The following is a 22,925-nucleotide window of genomic DNA, read 5'->3' on the forward strand; positions in this document are numbered from 1 at the left end:
TATGGGGTATGAAGACTTTGCATCTTTAAGGTGCTATACAAATGCAAATCAGCATTCCTTTATTACTAAGGTACCCTACACAGTTGTAACAGAGGGAGAAAGATCCCCCCCTTGTTTTTAGCTATTCCATGGTATTTTCATTCTCATCCCACCCAAATGAGGCAGTGAGTGGTAAGATGAGTATATAATAGTTTCAATTGCATTTCATCCCATTCTTCTGAGCTCAAGCTCACCTTTTAGTGGTTTGAGGCCAGTAGATGAAGCTGCATGTCACCCCCAAAATCTTGTCTCCAGTTTAACAAAACTTATTTGAGAGACATTTGCATGTTTTATTAATAATGATTTTTACCACTTGTTCCTTTCCATGTTTGGGTTTGAAATTTAAGTGGCTGGCAGATGATTATCTTCCTGTTACTGCCTGCTTAAACTGCTCATAAGCAGGCTTTACTGGAGGGCTCAGAGCTGCTGTGAACTTGGTCTTGGGCACACCTTACAGGGCCTCCGTTTGGCTATGGGGTGGGTGGCATTCACTATGAATCAACTCTTTTGATTTCCCAAGCTATATCAGAATTATAGCTTGCCTCCAGAAGTCTTGCATTTGGAGAGGAAGTTCTTTCCAAGGGAGCTCAGTTTTCAAGGTTTATTGCTGTGTTTAACGGATGAGATCTAAAGCATTATTAAGAGTGGGGAGTGCAAAGAAGAAACCCTCATTTCAAAGATGAATGAGAATAATGGCATGTACAAAGGTCCTGGGGGGGACAGTCACTTGGTATAATCCAGGAGTGAACATGAAGGCCAAGGAAATATATATACATTAAACAGAGCAAGGTTTTCAATTTTTTGGGGACTAGTCCATGAAAATTCAATTCAATATACTCTCTTGCAAACCTATGTTATCCAAGATTCTTGAGTATAATGACAACAGGGTAAGGAAGTCCGAACACCCCAGAAACAGTATAAATGGGGATGAAGATTCAGGTTATACGTGGCCTATTTTAAGTTGCTTCTTGAGAACTCTCACAGGTAATACCGGTTTGGGAGACAGGACTTGAAGGCTATTGCTGCATTTCCATCCCCAGTATTCCCAGCTATTTCAAGCCATTTTTCAATGGGGTCTCCACCAGATGGTTTGGAGGACAGAGCAGCTATTTGTGCCTCCCATTGACATCTATTTTTCCAAGTGAGAGACTGCCCCATATGTTAGTGCAATATGTCACTGGAGGTGAAGCAACAGTTGTATTGGTGGGAACCTGCCGTTTGCTGTCCCCTTTTTCCTCATGCCATTTCCTGCCTCTCTGATCTTTTCTAGGTCTCTGGCCTATCAGGAGGACGACTGGTGCTGCAATAGAAGCCAGTGGCTAAGTCTCGTGTATGGCGTGGTTAAGGTTGCAGCCTCTCACCTCTGCCTTCCTCCATTTTGGGCTGGTTACCTTTGTGCTCTTCCTGAATGGTCTTCGAGCAGAGGCTCGTGGCTCAGGGGACGTGCCAAGCACAGGGCAGAACAATGAGTCCTGTTCAGGGTCATCAGACTGCAAGGAGGGTGTCATCCTGCCAATCTGGTACCCGGAGAACCCTTCCCTTGGGGACAAGATTGCCAGGGTCATTGTCTATTTTGTGGCCCTGATATACATGTTCCTTGGGGTGTCCATCATTGCTGACCGCTTCATGGCATCTATTGAAGTCATCACCTCTCAAGAGAGGGAGGTGACGATTAAGAAACCCAATGGAGAAACCAGCACAACCACTATTCGGGTCTGGAATGAAACTGTCTCCAACCTGACCCTTATGGCCCTGGGTTCCTCTGCTCCTGAGATACTCCTCTCTTTAATTGAGGTGTGTGGTCATGGGTTCATTGCTGGTGATCTGGGACCTTCTACCATTGTAGGGAGTGCAGCCTTCAACATGTTCATCATCATTGGCATCTGTGTCTACGTGATCCCAGATGGAGAGACTCGCAGGATCAAGCACCTACGAGTCTTCTTCATCACCGCTGCTTGGAGTATCTTTGCCTACATCTGGCTCTATATGATTCTGGCAGTCTTCTCCCCTGGTGTGGTCCAGGTTTGGGAAGGCCTCCTCACTCTCTTCTTCTTTCCAGTGTGTGTCCTTCTGGCCTGGGTGGCAGATAAACGACTGCTCTTCTACAAATACATGCACAAAAAGTACCGCACAGATAAACACCGAGGAATTATCATAGAGACAGAGGGTGACCACCCTAAGGGCATTGAGATGGATGGGAAAATGATGAATTCCCATTTTCTAGATGGGAACCTGGTGCCCCTGGAAGGGAAGGAAGTGGATGAGTCCCGCAGAGAGATGATCCGGATTCTCAAGGATCTGAAGCAAAAACACCCAGAGAAGGACTTAGATCAGCTGGTGGAGATGGCCAATTACTATGCTCTTTCCCACCAACAGAAGAGCCGCGCCTTCTACCGGATCCAAGCCACTCGTATGATGACTGGTGCAGGCAATATCCTGAAGAAACATGCAGCAGAACAAGCCAAGAAGACCTCCAGCATGAGTGAGGTGCACACCGATGAGCCTGAGGACTTTATTTCCAAGGTCTTCTTTGACCCATGTTCTTACCAGTGCCTGGAGAACTGTGGGGCTGTACTCCTGACAGTGGTGAGGAAAGGGGGAGACATGTCAAAGACCATGTATGTGGACTACAAAACAGAGGATGGTTCTGCCAATGCAGGGGCTGACTATGAGTTCACAGAGGGCACGGTGGTTCTGAAGCCAGGAGAGACCCAGAAGGAGTTCTCCGTGGGCATTATTGATGATGACATCTTTGAGGAGGATGAACACTTCTTTGTAAGGTTGAGCAATGTCCGCATAGAGGAGGAGCAGCCAGAGGAGGGGATGCCTCCAGCAATATTCAACAGTCTTCCCTTGCCTCGGGCTGTCCTAGCCTCCCCTTGTGTGGCCACAGTTACCATCTTGGATGATGACCATGCAGGCATCTTCACTTTTGAATGTGATACTATTCATGTCAGTGAGAGTATTGGTGTTATGGAGGTCAAGGTTCTGCGGACATCAGGTGCCCGGGGTACAGTCATCGTCCCCTTTAGGACAGTAGAAGGGACAGCCAAGGGTGGCGGTGAGGACTTTGAAGACACATATGGGGAGTTGGAATTCAAGAATGATGAAACTGTGTAAGTAACCTTCCTGTATTCTGCCCCTACCCGACCCCATCTTTTGCCATCCCTTTCTGTCCTTCTGTACTGCACTTTACAACATTTCCTTGTGTTTGTGTTAATGTCAAACTTTGGTTCCATCACAGGTATGCAGGATCAGCAGACACCACTGGACAGGTTCTGCTTCCAAACTCTTCTTCAGTTTTCTCATTTTAAATTGTCTCTGGGCAAGGAATCCTGTGACAAGAGCTAAGGACACAAAACATTTTGTTCTCTGAAACACAAAATGATGGCTGGTGGAGCTGTGGGATGACAAGTTTTGTGATATCAGATTTTGGAGAATTCTTGTGACTAAGAAGGACTAGAGAATCGCTTGGGCCTCTTCTTCCTCCCTTCCTCATATGAAGGGTACCTATGAGCTTTGAAACCAATCCTTTCTATTCTGGGCAGCAATAGCCCAATCAGAGCATTCTTAAGAAAACAAGTGGCATTGGCTTTTTCCCTGGTACTATATTGCCAGTCTCACTGTATAACCAGATTCCAGGCACATCTTCTTTAATTTGGAAATTGCAAAATTGATAGAAATTTGGCAATCTTTTTAAATGACCATAGACTATTTAACAGTGTGAGGCTTGCCCAGCCTAGCTGAATTGAGTCAGTATGGCTTGGATACTGGAAAGTATCTTGGAGAAGCAGAGCTCCCAGGGCAGTGGCTACTTGTCTTCAGTCACAGGTCTAAGCTCCAAAATCTGGTGAAGCAGTGAAGGAGAAACATCCCAGGAATTGTGGGAGGAAATATCTCTTCTGTGTAGTCATCTCTTTTCACAGTCTAGGACTCTCCTGAAATACTTCTTCTTGGGTTACTGCCCCATTCAGCCCTTCAGAAACTGTGGATATTACACTTCGGTCACCTCTATTACCCGAAGGCCTCTGCCCATTGAACCCTCTTGCAAATTGGATATTCTGTCCTTTTTCCAGTTGGATAGCTTTAAAAGGGAAAGCAGAACGACTTTCCTCAGGATTTGTAGGTTATGAGAAAGCAGACTTTCCTGGGTGGCCTAGAAGGGTGGAGATGAGAAACGGGAACTTCCTCTGAATGACTGAACATATCCACAAATAATAAGCAGTGGCAGGAGATGGTGTGGAGAGTAAAAGGAGGATATAGGAAGTTGTGTGTAGGGGGTGTCTAATGTTTCAAGAACCTGCTAATTATACCTTCAGTGGGAAATGAAGCCATACAACCACTAGAAGAGGAGGAGGAAGGAACCCATGGAAAAGTGGGGAGCCATAGAAGCTAGGGAGAGGTGTCCTAGGAGTGCTCCTGCCCAGGTCCAGCCATGAGACAGAGCTCAAAAAGAGCTGGGCACTGCTGGTGACAGAACTGAGTGACCCGGGGGATCCTGCATCTGTTCTTACTCAATCCCTTCCTAATAATGTGACTTGGGCAGGTCATTTAGTGGTTCTGGAACTAAACTTTCTCATATGCAAACTGGGAATAACAATACTTTCCTTGTCTGGAGGCAAGGTCAGTCCTTTTTGCAGTTCCTTCCAGCTCTAAGATTTTCTGAACCATAGACATAAGCACTCAGTGTAGGTCATATTTGCACTCGCCAAAAATGGATCAGGGGATATTGTCTCCTGAAGGAAAATGGCCATTGACAAATTGATTTATTAGAGCTCTGTTTAGTCATTTTGCTGGGAAGGATAATCATTTGTTAACGTAAGTAGAAACCTGTGCCTTCCGGAGAATACTATCCATTTATATGTACTCTGGGGTCAGTGTTTATACATACAAATGAAGGACAGGGCTTCACTGGGAAAACAAACTCCATGGAATTTCACATGATTATGGTGATGTCAGTGTGGAAGAAGATATGGTAAGGCATTAAATGACATTAAGACCATAAAATTTGCCATAATTTGACAGACTTGTGGTTCTTCTGATTCAGAACCCTTTCTACCCATGGCACGGATAGGTAGTTTTTCAGAGATCAGAGGCTTAGTTCATTCTATTAATTTCCTCATTCTATTAATAATCAATTATGCACCTAGGGTCTCTGAATATGACTAAACCTTCCTCAAACTCATTTGCGTTTTCAGTTTGTATAATATCTTGGTGCAAATAAGCCTCGCAAATTATCACTTCTGGGTGATACTCGTTCTAAAGGTATGTCAACCTCCAAAAGTTTGAGATTCTGGTCTAGATATTCTAGGGTTTTGTGAACAAATCTATGTTCCCATCCATCCCTTTTCATTTGTTTTTTAGACTTCATTCATTGCAGAATAATGAGTCCAAAACCTGCTCATCTGTTCTCCCGTGGCACCCCTATTCTTGATATTTTAAATTGCAATTTTACAACTAGAGACAGTATTATGGAGCAGAAAAATCATGGGTTCTAAGTACTCTGGGTTAGGATTCTGGCTCCACTACTGATTTAACAATGTAGTTTGGGGAAATTTTATTAACCTATGAAATTATTTCCTCATTGGCAAAATGGGGATAATAATATCTCTCTTGCAGGGCCATTATGATGATTCAACATATTGCATGCAGTGTACCTGGTACACGGTATATGCTCAGGAAACAAGACTCTTCATAGTAATATTGATGAATTAACAATATTCTTCAGAAGACACTGTGGAGTTGTTTAGGTTACTTGGCCCTTTGTGTGACCCTAAGTAATAAGCATGCCAGTTTGGGGTTACTATGAAGAGTACTTACCTAAACTCATAAAATATTAGATCTAGAAAGGACCTTAGAATATCTTCTGCAGTCATGCTTCTTAAATTTTAATGTGTTGCTCAATCATCTAGGGATCTCACTGAAGGGTAGATTAGGATCCAGGCGGTCTAGGGGAGGGATTGAAATTCCACATTTCTAACAAGTTCTGGATGCTGCTGGCCCCAACTTAGAGGTGAAAGGTTCTGAAGCTCTTGACCAAATCAGGAGACCCAGCAAAGAAGTGGTTTTTCAAACAACTTGCTTAATTGAATAATGTTTGTTTGCTCTTAAATTCCAACTTTCAACCCCAACTTAGCAAGAATCCAGAGGCTGTGCTAATTGCCATACCAGTCTGGAAACTGAAATGGATACCTTCAGGGTACTTGGACAAAGTTGGAACATCTACTTTCTAAACAAAGTTGGAACATCTGCTTTCTAATCTCTCCCTCTTTGTGTAGCTTTATTTGCCTACCAAGCCTGGTAGTATTGAAAATCTGCCCTCACTATACCCCCCTAAATATAATTAAGTTGAGGCCAGGCCTGTGCTCTATCAATAATACAGGATCCACGAATTTGGTTTTATGCTTTACTTTTTCAAAGGTGCTTTTAGTAGCATGGAAGAATGGAAAAGCACGAGCTTTGGAATATGAAAGCAGATGTGAATCCATCACTCACCAGTAACTTTTAACAAGTTCACATCACTTTTCTGAGTACCAGGTTTTTGTTGGACAACAGAAATAATATTCCCTATCCTTCAAGGGAATACTAAATATAAATATGAAAAAAATGCACAGTGCCTTTTCATAGATGGTGCTTAGTCATTCAACAAACATTTGTTAAATATTTGCTACGTACTAGCTATATTACTAGGCACTGGGGTTAAATAAATGAATAAGACAAGCTGACATTTCAGCTCTCAAGGATCTTACTGTCAAGTGGAGAGGATCAAAGGGTACAGACAAATCAAGGAACGTGGGAGAAGTGGTATGGCTGAGATGGATTGAATAAAGGAGCAATGAAAGCTCCCTGCAATGTGTGTGGTACCACTGAAGATTCTAAATTAACCTTCATTAAGGACGTAGTAGTGACAGAGGTGAAGCGGGGATAGGTACATGATTAATTTACATCCATATTACAATAAACTCTTAACATTTAAGAGGGATATTATTGATGTCTTCATGATCCAGAAGAATCTTCACCTTTGCAACCATCACTATAGTCACTTCTTGAGAATTATGGCCTTTAAGACTGTAGCATACAATGACAAAACCTCACAGAGGTATGGGTTCTGCCTGCACACTAATTTCACTCATTAAACAAGTGACTGGCTCCTATATCTCAGGCTCTCAGCACGCCTTTGCAAAATAACAGATTATTATAGCTCTTGGACCTTTGATGTCTCCGGGAATAGTCAAAGCCACAGATGTCAAATATGTAAATGCCAAGACCTATTATAATTAAATAGCACAGACCTCCTCCAAAGAAAAAGAGCATATTGGCTGTGCTGCACATTCTCCAACCAAATCAGAATGTTAAAGCTCGAAGTTATCTGACCTCCCATTTTTTAAATTATGAAGATGAAATTCAGAAAGAGAAGGTAACTTATCCAAGATCACATGGCTAGCTGTGATAGAAAGTTAGAGTTGGAAAGGACGTTAGAAAGTGAGGGTTGGAAAGGACTTTAGAAGCTGCCAATTCAATGTTCTCTCTGCCCTTTCCCATCTTAGGCTTCTCCATTTTATTTTTATCCATCAATAAAATGTTAACTTCGAAAAGAATATGGCAATTCTTGGGTAAAAAATGCTCTGGAAGTGAGAGTCCGGGAGTATTATGTGACTAATGTCTTAACTAAGAATAATAATATATTATGGACTATTTTTAATCTTTTGGTTCACCTTGAACTGTTCAGGAAGGAAAATATTGAGCCCATGGAAATTTTTTTAAAAGTCTTTATCTGAATCGAGAAAAGGTGACAGGCATAGTTGGAACATCTTTTAGGCAGTGCTGGTAAACTTCAGGCTAGGCCTTGCTCCATGAAATAATAAAAATTTTCAAAATAATGCAGACCTTTCCCTTCCAGGGATGCTTTCTCTGTAATGTTTTAACCCCAAGAAATCTTTCTGTAAAAATCTATAAAAATCGCCGGGCGCGGTGGCTCACGCTTGTAATCCCAGCACTTTGGGAGGCCAAGGTGGGTGGATCACGAGGTCAGGAGATCGAGACCACGGTGCCACCCCGCCTCTACTAAAAATACAAAAAAAAAAAATTAGCTGGGCGTGGTGGTGGGCGCCTGTAGTCCCAGCTACTCGGAGAGGCTGAGGCAGGAGAATGGCGTGAACCCGGGAGGCGGATCTTGCAGTGAGCCGAGATCGCGCCACTGCACTCCAGCCTGGGTGACAGAGCGAGACTCCGTCTCAAAAAAAAAAAAAAAAAAACTATAAAAATCTGGAGTGTTCCAGGATACAATTTGCACATTCTCCAATTTAACTAAAACACAATCGATTTTTTGTTTTCTTTTTCTTTGGCTTAGCAAGGTTTTAAGATAGTCCCTTTCTGGCCACAGAGGGAGATGATTTGCCTCTAGAATACCCTTTCTGTGCTTGAGAGAGTCACAGGCTGCAAGCTCATGGAGGATGAGAGTCAAGTAGAGGCGGTGACATCTCTCCCTTGGCCAACATCCCTCTCTTTCTCTTTCCTTCTGCCTTCAGTGGCAGTAGCAAAAGCCCTCCTTCTCTTTAGGTAGACAGCCACTACAACTGTGGCTTCCTGAAATCCTCAGTGGAGCTATGTACTTGGCACAGATTTGTCTTGAAGAAGGGACTCCCTTTCTGAGCCAGTTGTTGAATGGGGATACTTAGCAGTACAGTGAGGCATTTCCAGTAGGATTGCTCAACCACAATTGCCCGCTTTCCAGGCCCAAAGGAATAATTGAAGGCTATGTAGACCTTTTTTTTTTTTTTTTGAGATGGAGTCTTGCTCTGTCACCCAGGCTGGAGTACAGTGGCGCATCTCAGCTCACTGCAAGCTCCGCCTCCCGGGTTCACGCCATTCTCCTGCCTCAGCCTCCCGAGTAGCTGGGCCTACAGGCACCTGCCACCACGCCTGGCTAATATATATATATATTTGTTGGTTTGTTTGTTTTTTCAGTAGAGATGGGGTTTTACCATGTTAGCCAGTATGGTCTCGATCTCCTGACCTCGTGATCCACCCACCTCGGCCTCCCAAAGTGCTGGGATTACAGGCGTGAGCCACCATGCCTGGACATGCCATGTAGACTTTTTAGCAGAAGCTTTAGCTATTGTGTCCCGAAGGGCCCCAGGTCCTGATGAAATGTCTTTTTTTTTTTTTTTTGTCTCTTTTCTTCTTAATTACTGAGACGTCAAAGAATATGTCAAAGCATGACATATTCCAACTCCAGGATCCATAAAACACCCCAAGTTCTGTGGAGACCCTATCACGTCTGCAAAACTCTCCAGGAAGTCCAGAGCCCTCCTGGTTAATTTGTTTTAGGGACTAGACATGCGGTATCCCCTGGCAACACTGGATCAGCAATTCTCCTTCTACCTAAGTCAGTCCCACACCATGTGCAGCAGAGTATCCAGTGCCCCTGCCCTGGTCTGCTCACATTGGTTTGCTCTCCAGAATAATAATTCCTCAATATACACAAGAGATTGATTCCAGAACTACTCCAAGGATACCAAAAATACTCAGATGCTCAAGTACCTGGTATAAAATGGCACAGTATTTGGCATATGACCTAGGCATATTCTCTCCCATAAAGTTTATTTATGTATCTATTTATTTTGAGACAGAATCTCATTCTGTCACCCAGGCTGTCACTCATTTATTGCAACCTCTCCCAGGTTCAAGCAATTCTCCTGCCTCAGCCTCCCAAGTAGCTGGGACTACAGACGCATGCCACCATGCCTGGCTACTTTTTGTATTTTTAGTAGAGACAGGGTTTCACCATGTTGGCCAGGCTGGTCTCGAACACCTGACCTCAAGTGATCCACCCAACTTGGCCTCCCAAAAACCTGGGATTACAGGCGTTAGCTACCACATCCGGCCCCCCACATACTTTACATCATCTCTAGATTACTTATAATACCGAATACAATGTAAATGTTATATAAATAGTTGTTTTAATGTATTGCTTTTTTTATTTGTATTATCCTTTTTTATATTTTATTTTTTCAAATATTTTCTACCCGTGGCACCCACAGTCGGTTAGTGGAACCTGCGGTTGGTGGAGCCCATGGATGGTGAAGGGCTGATAGTATGAGAAAACTCAGAGGTGCAGAGTTGGAGATCCCATCGGAAAGAATGTCAGTGTGGGTTAAAAAAGACACACTGTGGTTGGAGATGATCACAGGAATGGCCACTTCAAAAATGAATGGGTCTCATCCTCAAAGCAGGCTCTCCTGGGCACTGCTTGGGAAGGTGCTAACTGGAACTTCAGGCAACAATAATAAGGGGATGCAGGTGGGGATCCTGCCATGGGCGTAGCTTACTTTCTCTGGACTCTTCTGGGTATTAAGGCCAGTTTCCTCATCCACTCAAAAGAATGACAGCAAGGTGAGCAAAGCAAGGCAGGTAAATGAGGAGGACTCTTTCTGGCTGTCCAACTTTTCATCAACTTCCCAAAGGTTTTTGGACAGGACATGAGCACTCATTCCTTCTCCACCCTTTAGCTAGGCCCTGTCAACTCCAGGAGGAAGATAGAGGAGGTCAGAGCTGTGGTCTTTCACTTATTCAAGATGTTTCCTTAGTGTTTTGTGTTTGGGTTTTTTTTTTTTTATTTTTTTGACAGAGTCTTGCTCTGTTGCCCAGGCTGGAGTGAAGTGAAGTGGCGTGATCTGGGCTCACTGCAACTGCTGCTTTCGAGTTCAAGCAATTCTCATGCCTTGGCCTCCTGCATAGCTGGGACAACAGGCACATGCTATCATGCCTGGGTAATTTTTGTATTTTTAGTAGAGATGGGGTTTTGCCATGTTAGCCAGGCTGATCTCCAACTCCTGACTTCAGGTGATCCAGCCACCTTGGCCTCCCAAAGTGCTGGGATTACAGGTATGAACCACCGCACCTGGCCCCTTATTGTTGGTTTTCAAAAGAGTAACTAAGCTGTGCTTCCATAACCCAGTTTGAAAGTTTGAAGACCTGGCATAGAGCCAGTGACATACAATTGTTAGTTGAAGAAAGAGAGCTCCTTGATCTGCAAATAGAGCACGGCCCCATATTTAAATGCTGCACATTCTAGAAGCATTTTGCAAGAATCAAATGCTTTGAGGATTTTGCTAAATAACCGTGGAGGGAAGCACTAGACAAATATTTTCATATGGCATGAGAGTTATCATTCATAGGAATTCTATTTCCACTCCTACCACTTACTGGGGACCCAAGTAAGAAATTACTTGGATAAGCAGAGGAGAATTTAAAGTTGAATGTGGTGGAACTTATTATGGAAAAAAATGTGTTTTTCTGAAAACTGGATTTGTGTATATATTTAAGTTCAGCTGTCATTTTGGAACCATCCTTACTCTTCCTAGCTAAGGATTAGCATGCATAGGTGCAACTTGGCTAACCCTGCCTGGACCCAATTCAGTTACCTTTTGGTGGGTAGGGTTCATGAAGAAGCAGTTATTTGCAGAGTGTATAGAAACCACTCTATTGTAGGTTCTTTAGTTGGTACTTTCAAAATAAGTGACATCCAAATAGTAACTTAATATTCTGAATATGGCTGCAAAACAAATTGTCGATCATGGATGACTACTACTGCCATCTCTCCATACCAGTCCATCTTCTGCCAGGCTGTTTGGTCTTGATTTGTCAACCTTTTAGATTTCTCCCCACGTATTCCACATGACCTTCACCAACCCCACTTCCATCTCCAAACGTCTTTCTGAGTTGTGGGGATGCAGATGTATTCTGCCACCATCACAAGGGCTAACCGTGCCCTGGCTGCAGATCTTCGTTGATGTTCACATTATTTCCATTCTTACACCCTACTTCATGTTTGTACACTATTTTCTTACATTTACTGTCTCTTCTAAACATTCTTTGCTGCGTCCACTTTTTCTCTAGTTGTGCTCTAGGTGCTGCAGAGGCTAGTGCTGGGTTTCCTTTCATTCCTCCTTGCACTCAGCGCCTCCCTTCTCAATTCCTTTTGCCATGTCCCCTCTTTAAATCTTAACCTACTCCAGATAGTCTTTTCCTTCACACTATTGGCATCTATACTTGGGTTGCTTTCAGTCTATTCTCTGACCTATGATTTCTTTGCGTGATCAAGAAGGTGCCGTGAAAGGATCCCTTAAGAAAGCCTGTCATTTGGCCAGAACGAACTAGCTTCATGATAGCACCAGGAAGACTGATATCTCCCAGGAAACAAACCACTCATGGTGGTGCTCTTTTTGCCTTCACTATGAAGTGTTTATCTGCCTGTATGTGAAGACGAGAGGGTTTAATTGTAAGGATGCAGCACAGACTGGGACTGGTATCAGAAAGCCATCGGGGACTGAGGTAGCTCTAGAGACCGCTTTGTCTCTCCAACGCTCTCCCTCCTGGGTGACATGCTTTCTGTCTCCTGGCATCTCTGCTTCTTTCTGTGGGCTCCTTCTTTATTATTTGCAGCTTGCAATGGTACCCCAAAGTCCTAGCTCATGGCTCCTCTCTGCATATATGCTTTCTGTTCCTACCCACAAAGCTCTTTCTATTCTTCTAGTTTAAATTTTCAAGGGAAGAAATCTGATTTTTTTTTTAACCTGGTCGTGTCAAAGACCACTGACCACAAATGAGTTGGTTGCCCTGTGTCGAGTGCCCCCTTCTCCCACCCTCTTCCCCTCCCCTATCTAGTCTGTCATAACTGAGTGATGGAGTGGGAAATTGAAGTTGCCATGGGAATTCCATGATAAGCTATCTAAACAGTTTTATCTATAAGTAGTAGACAGTGTCACTTAGAAGGGAGTCCCAGGTGAGACAGGCACCTGTCAACTCCAAACTGGCACACGTTCTAAGGTCTGCCACACCCCAGAGAGAGCACTGATTTTATAGTGGCCTGTATTGGGCCAGTAGGCTGGAGAATGGGAGAAATAGCCACTTCAGAAGCCCCCAGCCCAAATGCATCAAGCTCACTATAGACTGCAGCCAAGATTCAGCTGGCTTCTGCTCAGATCAACAGAAAACATTCTTAGTGAACGATGCTTGTGGCATATATCTCAAGGCTACCAGGGTCGTTTCTCCCCATTTACTTTTTTTCTGTTCTGTCCTCTCCAGGACACTAGCATCAGAAGATAATCTTCCGTTGTTTTCAGGTACACTATTTGGGTACTGAGTCACTTTCAAAGCCTCTTTCTGGGTTTGGATTTCCAGAGCAGTCTGTGCTGTAAAGCAAGACAGAAAGCTTCCCTGCCACTCATGCCTGCCAGGGATAGAATGACAGCACTCCTGAGGCTCTCCCTCCCCACCCTTCCCCTGCTGGACAGCTGATCTGCTGGACTCAGCCGGAGCCAGCAGGCACCCCCTCTTTATCCTAGGAGCTGCAAACTTGATGCCTTTCCAGGAAATCCCTAGAAGCTGGAGTATCCTCATCTACATGTGGCACAGTGTATGGCTGTGTCGGATGCTCATGTCCCATTGCATAGGACTGGGGTGGAAAATAGGGACCCTCCTTTTGTGTCAGCTCCAGTCGATGAGTAGTGGCTATCCAGGGGGCCATCTTGGAAAGGACTTGTGAGGCTGTATCTGGGCTCACTTGTAGATGTGAGAAGAAAAGGCCAAATATCTGCCAATCCTAGTCCTGGGATTCGAGATAGAAAGAACTGCATGGAGTGAAGAAACTATGAGTCTCCATTTCACTGAGACACATAAGAATGAAATTATTGTCACTATTTCTTCAATACTGGGCCAATCCTAATGAGAAAACCCTTTTTGAGTCTCTCTTTTCTTTATCTTACATATAACACAAAAGCTTTTTCTATTCCCTGGATGAACCCACAGGGACAGAAATTCTTGTTGGACACATGAAGTAGATAATTTCTTTATCAGACTAGAATCTTCCAGAAGCGCTGCTAACCTAGTGAGTTTTATACTCTAGACAGGTGGTTCTCAAGCCAGCTCCCCACCGCAGGCCTTTTTCATGGTCTGCCCCTCTCTGTAGAACCCATGTTTTAGGTTATTAGCTGATAATTGGATTTCTATTTTTTCTCATAAAATACAGCAAAAGATAGCTAGTGATATTATGATGAGTTAATGTAATTATAGCCAAAGCAGAGAGAAACAACATTTTAATTAACCTGTGTGGACTGCTGGAAGAATATAAACTTTCTGTTTCGGGGGTTGAGTAGAGAGAGAAATGAACACAGCCAAGGGCCGACTGTCAGAGGACATTTAACTGATGTAAAATGCTTTGAAAATATTGGGCACTCATTGTTTAAAGTTGTTTTTGATGATGGTAACTCCGTAAGGGGATCAGAACATGCTGGAAAGAATGGGCACAGCTTTGGTTACCTGGGCCTTACCACTGTTATTCAGGCCTCTGAGAAAGCTTACTATTGTTGTTGCTATGTTTCTTACACAATAAAACTTCTAATATTTGCATGAAAACATAGAATTCCACTTTTAAAGATGTAAGGATTTTGTCATACCATTAGGGCTACTATGATCACTTGATTCCGAGTCTAAGAAATATTAAGTAATTTACCCGAGAACACAGAGTTTTAAGGGTAAGTATCAAAACCTTGATCTTCTAATACCACATATTCTCACTCATATGTGGGAGCTAAAAATATTGAGCTCAAAAAGGTAGAGAGTAGAATTGTAGTTATTAGAGGATGGGAAGGAGGATAGGGAGAGGTTGGTTAATGGATACAATGTGAAGTTATGTGAGAGGAATAAGTTCTAGTGTTTTGTAGCATTGTAGGGCGAATGTGGTTAACAGTCATTTAGTGTATATAAAAAAAAACTAGACAGGATTCTGAATATTCACAAAGAAATGATAAATATTCGGCTGGGCGTGGTTGCTCACACGTATAATCCCAGCACTTTGGGAGGCCGAGGTGGATGGATCACCTGAGGTCAGGAGTTTGAGATCAGCCTGGACAACATGGTGAAACCCCGTCTCTACTATAAATACAAAAAATTAGCTGGGCATGGTGGTGCACACCTGTAGTCCTAGCTACTTAAGAGGCTGAGGCGGGAGAATCGCTTGAACCTGGGAGACAGAGGTTGCAGTGAGCCAAGATCACACCACTGCACTCCAGCCTGGGTGACAGAGTGACACTCTGTCTCATAAAAAAAAAAAAAAAGAAATGATAAATATTTAAGGTGATAGATATGCTAATTACCCTGATTTGATCACTTTGCATACATGTGTCAAAATATCACTCTGTATCCATACATATGTATAATTATTATGTGTCAACTAAAAATAAAAGGAAAAAAATCATTTCAGTGTATTTACAAAACATAAATTATGTAACCATTAAGAATAATGTTTTAAATTATATCTAAGGGTGTGATAAAATTTACAGTATAAGATTGTGCTTGAAAAAGTGCAATAAGAAGTAATAATGTACAGTTGAGAAAAAGTGCAAAGAACTGAGTCCTAAGCAGACTATACCTTTCCTACTGCATGGTACTTCTCTGGCCTTTTGCTTTGAAAGATTTTGCACCCAGCATGGCAAGTGGTTAGCAGAGTCAGCCATTCTCACTTGTTCGATGGCTTTGGGAGCCATATATGTTGTTCAGGTGGGTGTGGAGTGGAAAGGCTGCATGTTGTATTAATGCATTGTTAAGAACCTCTAAGAGTGATTTCTTTTGGGAAGTGGGACTGACGGTCCGAAGGGTGGAAAGACAACTTTTAATCTTTTACTTTGCACTTTGTGCTCTTTTAAATATTTAACATGAGCATGCATTTCTTTAATAATAAAAATACAAAAAAATTTTAGCCCTAGATCTTCTGATTTTAAACTGCATATTCTTTCTATTGTGTTACATATTTTAGCATGAGAATAAGGTTATGAAGCTGGAAGTAGCAGGCTCCCTTTCCCTCATATGTAGGAAGTTAAGAATGCAGTCTACATTTCTTCCTTAAGGAGTTGGCTTCTTTCCTTTTAACATAGGGGCAGCTGGGCCCAGGGAGTTTGGCAAGGGTCAAATAAAGTCCTTAATGCCCAGCTCAGAAATCTGGATTCACCGTGCTTGACTGCTGGCTCCGACCTACCCTCACCTGAGCTGGTCTGCAGAGGATTCTTGTGTGTGTCACTTCATCACCAGGAACTACCGACAGATGATGCTTTGGCCTGCTGCCTGGGTAACAGGGCGAGGCTGGCTCAGGACCATGTTTTTAGATCAGGGGGCCTCTTTTGATGCCATGTCCATGGTGTCTGAGGGCAGCCAGGATCAAGGGCTAGACGGGGCAATGATGAGATGAGAGCAGGAGGGGCTCAGCTGCAGCCCCAGGAGAGCTTATGCCAGCCCTGCTGACCAAGGAGGCCAGAAGCAACAGGAGAGCGGAGGTAGAGGGGTGAGTGTCCATCGCTCAACGTACAATCAGCAGACATTTGGGGAGCTCATACTGTGGGCTAAGCACAGGGAAGAAAGGCACAGTCCCTGTCCTCAGGGAAGTCACAGTTGGTAGGGAAGACAAGCATATGTGCTAGCTGCTATAGAAGCGGGAACCACTGAGGGCTGTGGCCACACAGAGGCAACACCCCCTTCTTGTCTTTTGTCAGGGATTCAGTTTGGCATCATTAGAAGTGACTTGCACAACCCCCTCCTCTAGTCAATTCAGAAGGACTTGGTAAGCAGGACTGATGAATTAGCTTCAGCTTGTGGGGCACACACAGATGGAAGTAGAAGGTAGCCTCAGGAGTAAGTAAATTCCCATGCAAGCTGTGTCCTTAGACCAGAGCAGCACCCGGTTCTTCCCCATTTCTAGTAAAGGTGCCTCAAGCACCACCAGGACACAATTTATGCCTGCAGAATGAATGAATGAATGAATGAATGAATGAATTCCTGGAACCTCTTCTGCTTATATGCCACACCAGGCTGCAGCAAGCCCAGGGGCACCTGGAACTGGAATGTGGCTCTCAGGCGTAAAGACCAGGGAGCACCCACCATTTTGCATTCTTCAGCCCTTCCTCCTCTCCTGTCCCAGCTTCAGCAAGATCCACAGAGCCCTCTGAGCACTGGCAACCCTGAGCCTCTCCACAGCCTGACCCCTGCCCGGGCACCAGCTCTTCAGAGGGTGTTTCTGTGCTGCTCAGCTACCTCTGAGCCTGGGCTGCCTTTGATGCTCAGGAGACACCCTGTAATTCAATTAAGCCTTCTCTCCAGGGAACATGTAATTATGTCTTATCTGGGCCTTGTAATGACAGCCCCCTGCCACTGCACAGGGAGTTGCCCTGCTCAGCTGCCCAGAACCTTTTCCTGGGAGGAAACTAATCTGCTTAGCCCAGATTGGACGCAGTTCTGCGCAGCACTTTCCCGAATGCCTCTGAAATGAGTCCTCACTGACAGAACGGGCCCACTTTGGGGGAACTGAGGGCTCTCTTGGTCCTGCACTGCTCTTTGCCATACAGATCTGTCTGCCCAGGATTGTTCTTGGATGTGCGGGAGGCTGAGAGAGCTCCCTTTTCTTCTCATGGCTAAATCCCTTGATCTTCCCAGCCCACCAGGGGGTTAGAAGGGAGAGGGAAAAAAAAAAGACTGAACTTTTTGTTGTTGTTTGCCTGTTTTCTATGTTGTCTTATGGGGAGAGGGTATAAGATTGATTGACAGAGTGGCACACTTCCCCCACAAATTCATCATTTGAATTTCTCAGATAAGATGTTCACATTTCTCTGGTAAGATGCTCCGATTTCTCTGGTTAAGATTTCTCTGGTAAGATGCTCATGAATTGGTGGAGGTGTTGGTGGTGTGTGGGAAGTGTGCCTGCTCTGTCTGAGTTTTGGGGGAAGTTGCCTTAATTCTCTGCATGACTTTCTTTGCTCCTTTGGGCTTCATTTCTGTGCAATGTAGTCTGACATGAACACTGCTCAGGGAGGTGTTGCTTCCCACTGCCCACGCCACTGGAAACCAGCAGCCCAGGTTTAGTTGAGCCCTCCTTTTGAGGAACCCAAATTCTTTCCTTTCCTTTATGTGAGATCTGCCCAAAATGCCATTGGCAAGCTGTACTGGGTTGAATAGTGTCCTTCCTCCTCCTAAATGTATGTCTACTCCAAACCACAGGATACTACCTTGTCTGGGAATGGGGCTTTTGCAGGTGTAACCATCAATAGTTATAATGAGGTTATACTAGATTAGGGTGGGCCCTAGATCCTATGACTGGTATCCTTACAAGAGGCCGTGTGATGACAAAGACAAAGAATGGAGTGAGGCACCCAAGGAACTCCAAGGATTGCTAGGAAACACCAGAAGCTTGGAGAAAGGCATGGAACAGGTTCTCCTCTCGGACCTCTAGAAGGAATCAGTCCTGCTGATAACTTGATTTTGGACTTCTAGCCTCCAGACCTGCTGGGGAGAATACATTTCTATTGTTTTAAGCTACCACGTTTGTGGCGATTTGTCACAGCAGCCATAGGAAACTAATACATACAACCTGCACAATGCCTACTCCAGCCTTCCATAGCAAGTCAAGGGCCTCACAACTATGTCCATAGGACTGATAGAAGAGCGACCTCTGTGCTGCTTGTCCCTCAGGACGCTGACCCACAGTTCTCAAGGCAGGAGTAGGCCAGAACTCATTCAACAACTTTGTTATATAGGGGTTCCAGTTGTAAACCTTTTGAATTCCTGTTTGCAAGTAGATGAGGGTTGAAAAATAAATGGCCACTTTCTCTAAGCCACGTACTCCAATCTGTTTTGTTACTTTATTACAGCTGTTATAATGGCCTCCTCTTCTCTCTTCCAATCTCCTTAGCCCTGGTTCCTTATAGTTCTTTTTTTTTTTTTTTGAGGCAGAGTCTCACACTATCACCTGGGCTGGAGTGCAGTGGCACAATCTTGGCTCACTGCCACCTCTGCCTCCCAAGTTCAAGCGAGTCTCCTGCCTCAGCCACCTGAGTAACTGGGATTACAGGTGCCTGCCACCATGCGTGGCCAATTTTTTGTATTTTTAGCAGAGGTGGGGTTTCATCATGTTGGCCAGGCTGGTCTCAAACTCCTGACCTCGTGATCCACCCACCTCAGCCTCTCAAAGTGCAGAGATTACAGGCGTGAGCTACCTCGCCCGGCCAGATAGTTCTTAAACAACTGCCCAGAAGTTCCAGCCTAGGCAGGGGCAGCCACGAACTGCATTGCTCATTTCTGCTTTTTGACCCTTTCAATGGCTGAACTCTAGGCCATGGAAAACAAGGCCCCATTGTGTAGTTAAGAGTCATTTTGTGACTAGGGAGACAAAAAAGGGCCTATTCTCCAAATCCCCTTTCCCTCTGGAGTTCCTTGGTGCCTTAAAGCTTGTCCTGAGCTACAGGTGTGTTACTTGTTTATCCCGAAATGCAGGCATGTTAACTGCTTTCCTCTGCAAAGAGAGGCAGGCCTGGCTGGGGCACAGCTGAAGATGTCACGGCCAACCTAAGGGCAGCCAAGCTATGGCTGTCTGTGACAAAAGGAGAGCAGCAGTGATAGGAGGGTAGGAGGCATTGAGTTCATGTCAGGGAACTGGAAGACAGAAGTTTGCCTCATCATTGCCACAATAAAATCACCAGTAACAGAAGTGTGAAAGCAGCAATGTGAGTGGAAGCCCATATACACACAGGGAGTAACAGAGCAACGTGATCAAATATGTCTTTGTTATCAGACAGGCTGATTTGGAGTCCCAGCTACTTGTTGGTGACCTGAGCTACAGCAAGTTATCTAACCTTTCACTTTACTCATTTACATAACATGGCTAATAATAGCGCCTACTTTATAGGGTTATTATGAGGATTGAATACAATTATGCAATATAAAACATTTAGCATAGTGCCTAGTCTAAATTCCTCACCAGGGGTATGATGTACTAGTTTTTAGTTAAGTAATTAGTATCCTGGACATGTCACAGCAATTTGACCTATCTGGGCCAGCGTTTTGCTCAGGTTCCCCCATCAGTAATTGTATTCCCTCCCCAATCCCAGGATTAGCTTTTAGGAAGAAACAGTTGATCTAAAGATAGAAAGTCAGAGTACTGTCTGGAGGAAGGTAGAGGGAAATGTCATTATCTGGGTTTTTTTTGATGATGCCAGGGAACACGACAGGCTGCTCCCAAACAGACAGCAGCCCCAGGACAGGGAAGAAGGTGACCTTGAGGTTGACTCCTCTGCATCCTGACGTGGATTTTATGGACTTGTTTTGGAGATGAAGGGAAAGAAAGATGGAACATAGAAGTGAAGGAGAATAAAAGAAGTGGGAGGAAGAAGGGCTGGGGGGAGGAGGATGGGCAAAGTCTTTCTGGTCTCAAGGATAATTACATGTGAAATCACTTGCCAGTGGGACTGTGGGGCTGGAGCAGCTACAATAATTACAGTACAGGCTGCAGAGGGCTCTTGGGCATGTCTCGGAGCAGCCTGTAGGCAATACTGAGGCCTCTCTCACTAAACCCGTCTCCCAGACCCCATAGTACACACACCTTCCACCCCGGGGCCTGTTGATGATCAAAAAGCTTAAGCAGAACAATTACAGCTTCAGAGTGGAACCATAGCTCTGGGCTCCTGTGATGAAAACCACAAGCCTGTCGGGCCAGGACTGCTTCACATGGAGGGCCCTGCTCTTAATGGCCAAGTGATCTGGAGCAAGACCCGTGACTCTCCCACAGTGCTGTGGATGATGCTGCCTCTCCCTACGCATCCCCAGAAGAGGATGTTCAGTAACTAAGGAATTAACTATTCTCCAGCCTGATTCTGTTTTTCCCAATCAGGGCTTTATACCTTTCTTTTTTATCCCTATATTTGGAGATGAGTCACCCTTGCCTTCATTTTACCTAAGCAAGGGAGTTTCCTGTCACCTAATGAAGTGCCAAACAATACTGTGATTTATTTAGTACTTACTGTGTGCCAGGAACTCCAGCAGGTGTTGGACATTTATGATGTATGATCCTTACACTAAGCCTGCAATGGTGCAACCCCAGCCCTGACCACTCTGTGCTTCCCCTTTTCACAACACAGCTTGTCACTAAATCCAAGTCAGGAATTCCAGGTTAGGCTTGAGTTGTGCAGAGCCCTTAACTGAAATTTGCCATGATTGAGCCATGACTGCAATCACTGACAGCTCCTCCTGGCTCTACACACCTACTTGTCATATTCACACTCTGATCATGGCCCCACTCGCATCTCTTCCCACTTTAGAAGTTCTTTCCTGTAGAACACTTTGCTGCTGCCCTGTTCTGGTCACTGACCAGCCCTGGTCTAACCACTGGTTAAGCTTTGTGCTTGCACATAGCTGGTTGAATCGTATTTATTGCTGTTTGTGTACATCAAAAATATAATAATCATATTGGCAATTTTATGTGTTTCATTCAACATGAGGGATCCAGCATACCTTGTCCCTTTGTGAACCCTGCTGCTCTCAAATCTCCACTAGCTGTTTCCTGAGCAGAAGGAGATAAAAGGCTGGCTCACACCCCCATGTTTTTACTAGTCACAGTTACTGCCACCATCTAAGGCTGAAGAGACTTCCTTTGTGTTAGGGCTAAAACCTTAGTCATTGTATCTGAATGTCTTCTGTGTTCCTTTCCCCAAAAGAAAAAAGTACCCTCTTCTGCCAACCCTCTCCCATGCCAACTAAATAAGCAAGCAAGCAAACAACAAAGAAAAGATGATATTACAGATGCTGCTCAGTCTACGATGGGGTTACATCCTGATAAACCCATCACAAGGGATGTAATTCCATTGTAAGTTACAAATACCATAAGTCAAAAATGTATTTATTTCACCTAACCCACAGAACGTGATAGCTTAGCTTAGCCTACTTGATCATGTTCAGAAGACTTGTATTAGTCTACAGGTGGACAAAAACATATAACACAAAGCCTATTTTAAAATAAGGTGTTGAATATCTCATATAATTTATTGAATATTGTACTGAAAGTGAAAAATAGAATGGTTTTCTGGATACTCAGAGTATAGTTTCTACTGAATGCATATCACTTTTGCACCATCATAAACTTGAAAAATTGTCAGTAAAACCATCCTGAGTCAGGAATCCTGTCTGTACAGAGTATAAAGGAGGAAAGCATCAGCTTTGGAGGCAGGTGGACCTGTGTTTGAACCCTGATTCTGCTAGAGCTTGACAATACATATTCGTTTTCTGTTGCATAACCAATTACTACAAACAACACATTTATTTCTCAGTTTTCATGAATCATGAGTCCAGGCACAATTTAGCTGCAGTTAAGGTGTCAGCTGGGGCTGCTGTCTTATCTGAAGCATGAGGATGGGGGTGTGGATTCCAAGGTCAGGTGGTTGTTGGCAAAATTAATTTTCTTGCAGCTATAGAACTCATGGCTCGCTTCTTCAAGGACATGGGGAGAGAGAATCTCTCACATCTTTTAAAGGGTTCACCTGATTAGGTCAAGTATACTCAGGACAGTTTCCCTTAAAGTCAAGGCTTAATAGTCAACTGATTAGGGACCCTAATTATATCTGCAAAATCCGTTCACCATTGCCATGTAACATAATCATGGCAAATAATCACGGGTCCCAACTGTTCACAGGTCCCACTCACACTTGAGGGAGGGGATTATATAGGGCATGTTCTTGTGGAGAGAAGGAATCTTACAGCCACATTAGAATCTGTCTCCCATGCTATTTGACCTCAGGTAAATTGACTAATCTCTTGAAGGTTCAATTTCCTTACCTGGAATAAAAGGACAATAAGATCAGCCATATAAGGCTATGACAAAGACTAAATGAGATAGAATAGGCTGGAAAAGTCTTGCAGATAACAGACACAAGTATGTAACAATTTCCCTCCTACTGCTCTTTTTGTTTTTCACCTATCCTGCAGTCTCTGTCACTTCAAATACCACAGAAAACCTTTCCAAGTAGCCCAAATCGTGCCCCCAAATAGTCATGTCTCATTATTCATAGCAGTTA

The 22,925-nt window shown here is 44.0% G+C and overlaps 1 protein-coding gene across 4 annotated transcripts in view; it reads left to right on the plus strand.

Annotated features, from left to right (window-relative positions):
- SLC8A3 (solute carrier family 8 member A3) overlaps positions 1 to 22,925 on the plus strand; it is a 151,262-nt gene that overhangs the window by 19,602 nt on the left and 108,735 nt on the right. For 3 of the 4 annotated variants that reach the window (XM_058429615.1, XM_032179585.2, XM_032179583.2), the window contains exon 2: positions 1,310 to 3,155. In XM_058429615.1, coding sequence (XP_058285598.1) covers positions 1,372 to 3,155 — 1,784 coding nt within the window. In that variant the 5' untranslated portion in view covers positions 1,310 to 1,371. Of the gene's footprint in view, positions 1 to 1,309; positions 3,156 to 22,925 lie in introns of those variants that run through there. The other variant, XM_058429616.1, reaches the window with a different exon arrangement.

This window comes from Hylobates moloch, unplaced genomic scaffold (assembly GCF_009828535.3).
Source record: "Hylobates moloch isolate HMO894 unplaced genomic scaffold, HMol_V3 SCAFFOLD_16, whole genome shotgun sequence".
Classification (NCBI taxonomy): Eukaryota; Metazoa; Chordata; class Mammalia; order Primates; family Hylobatidae; genus Hylobates; species Hylobates moloch.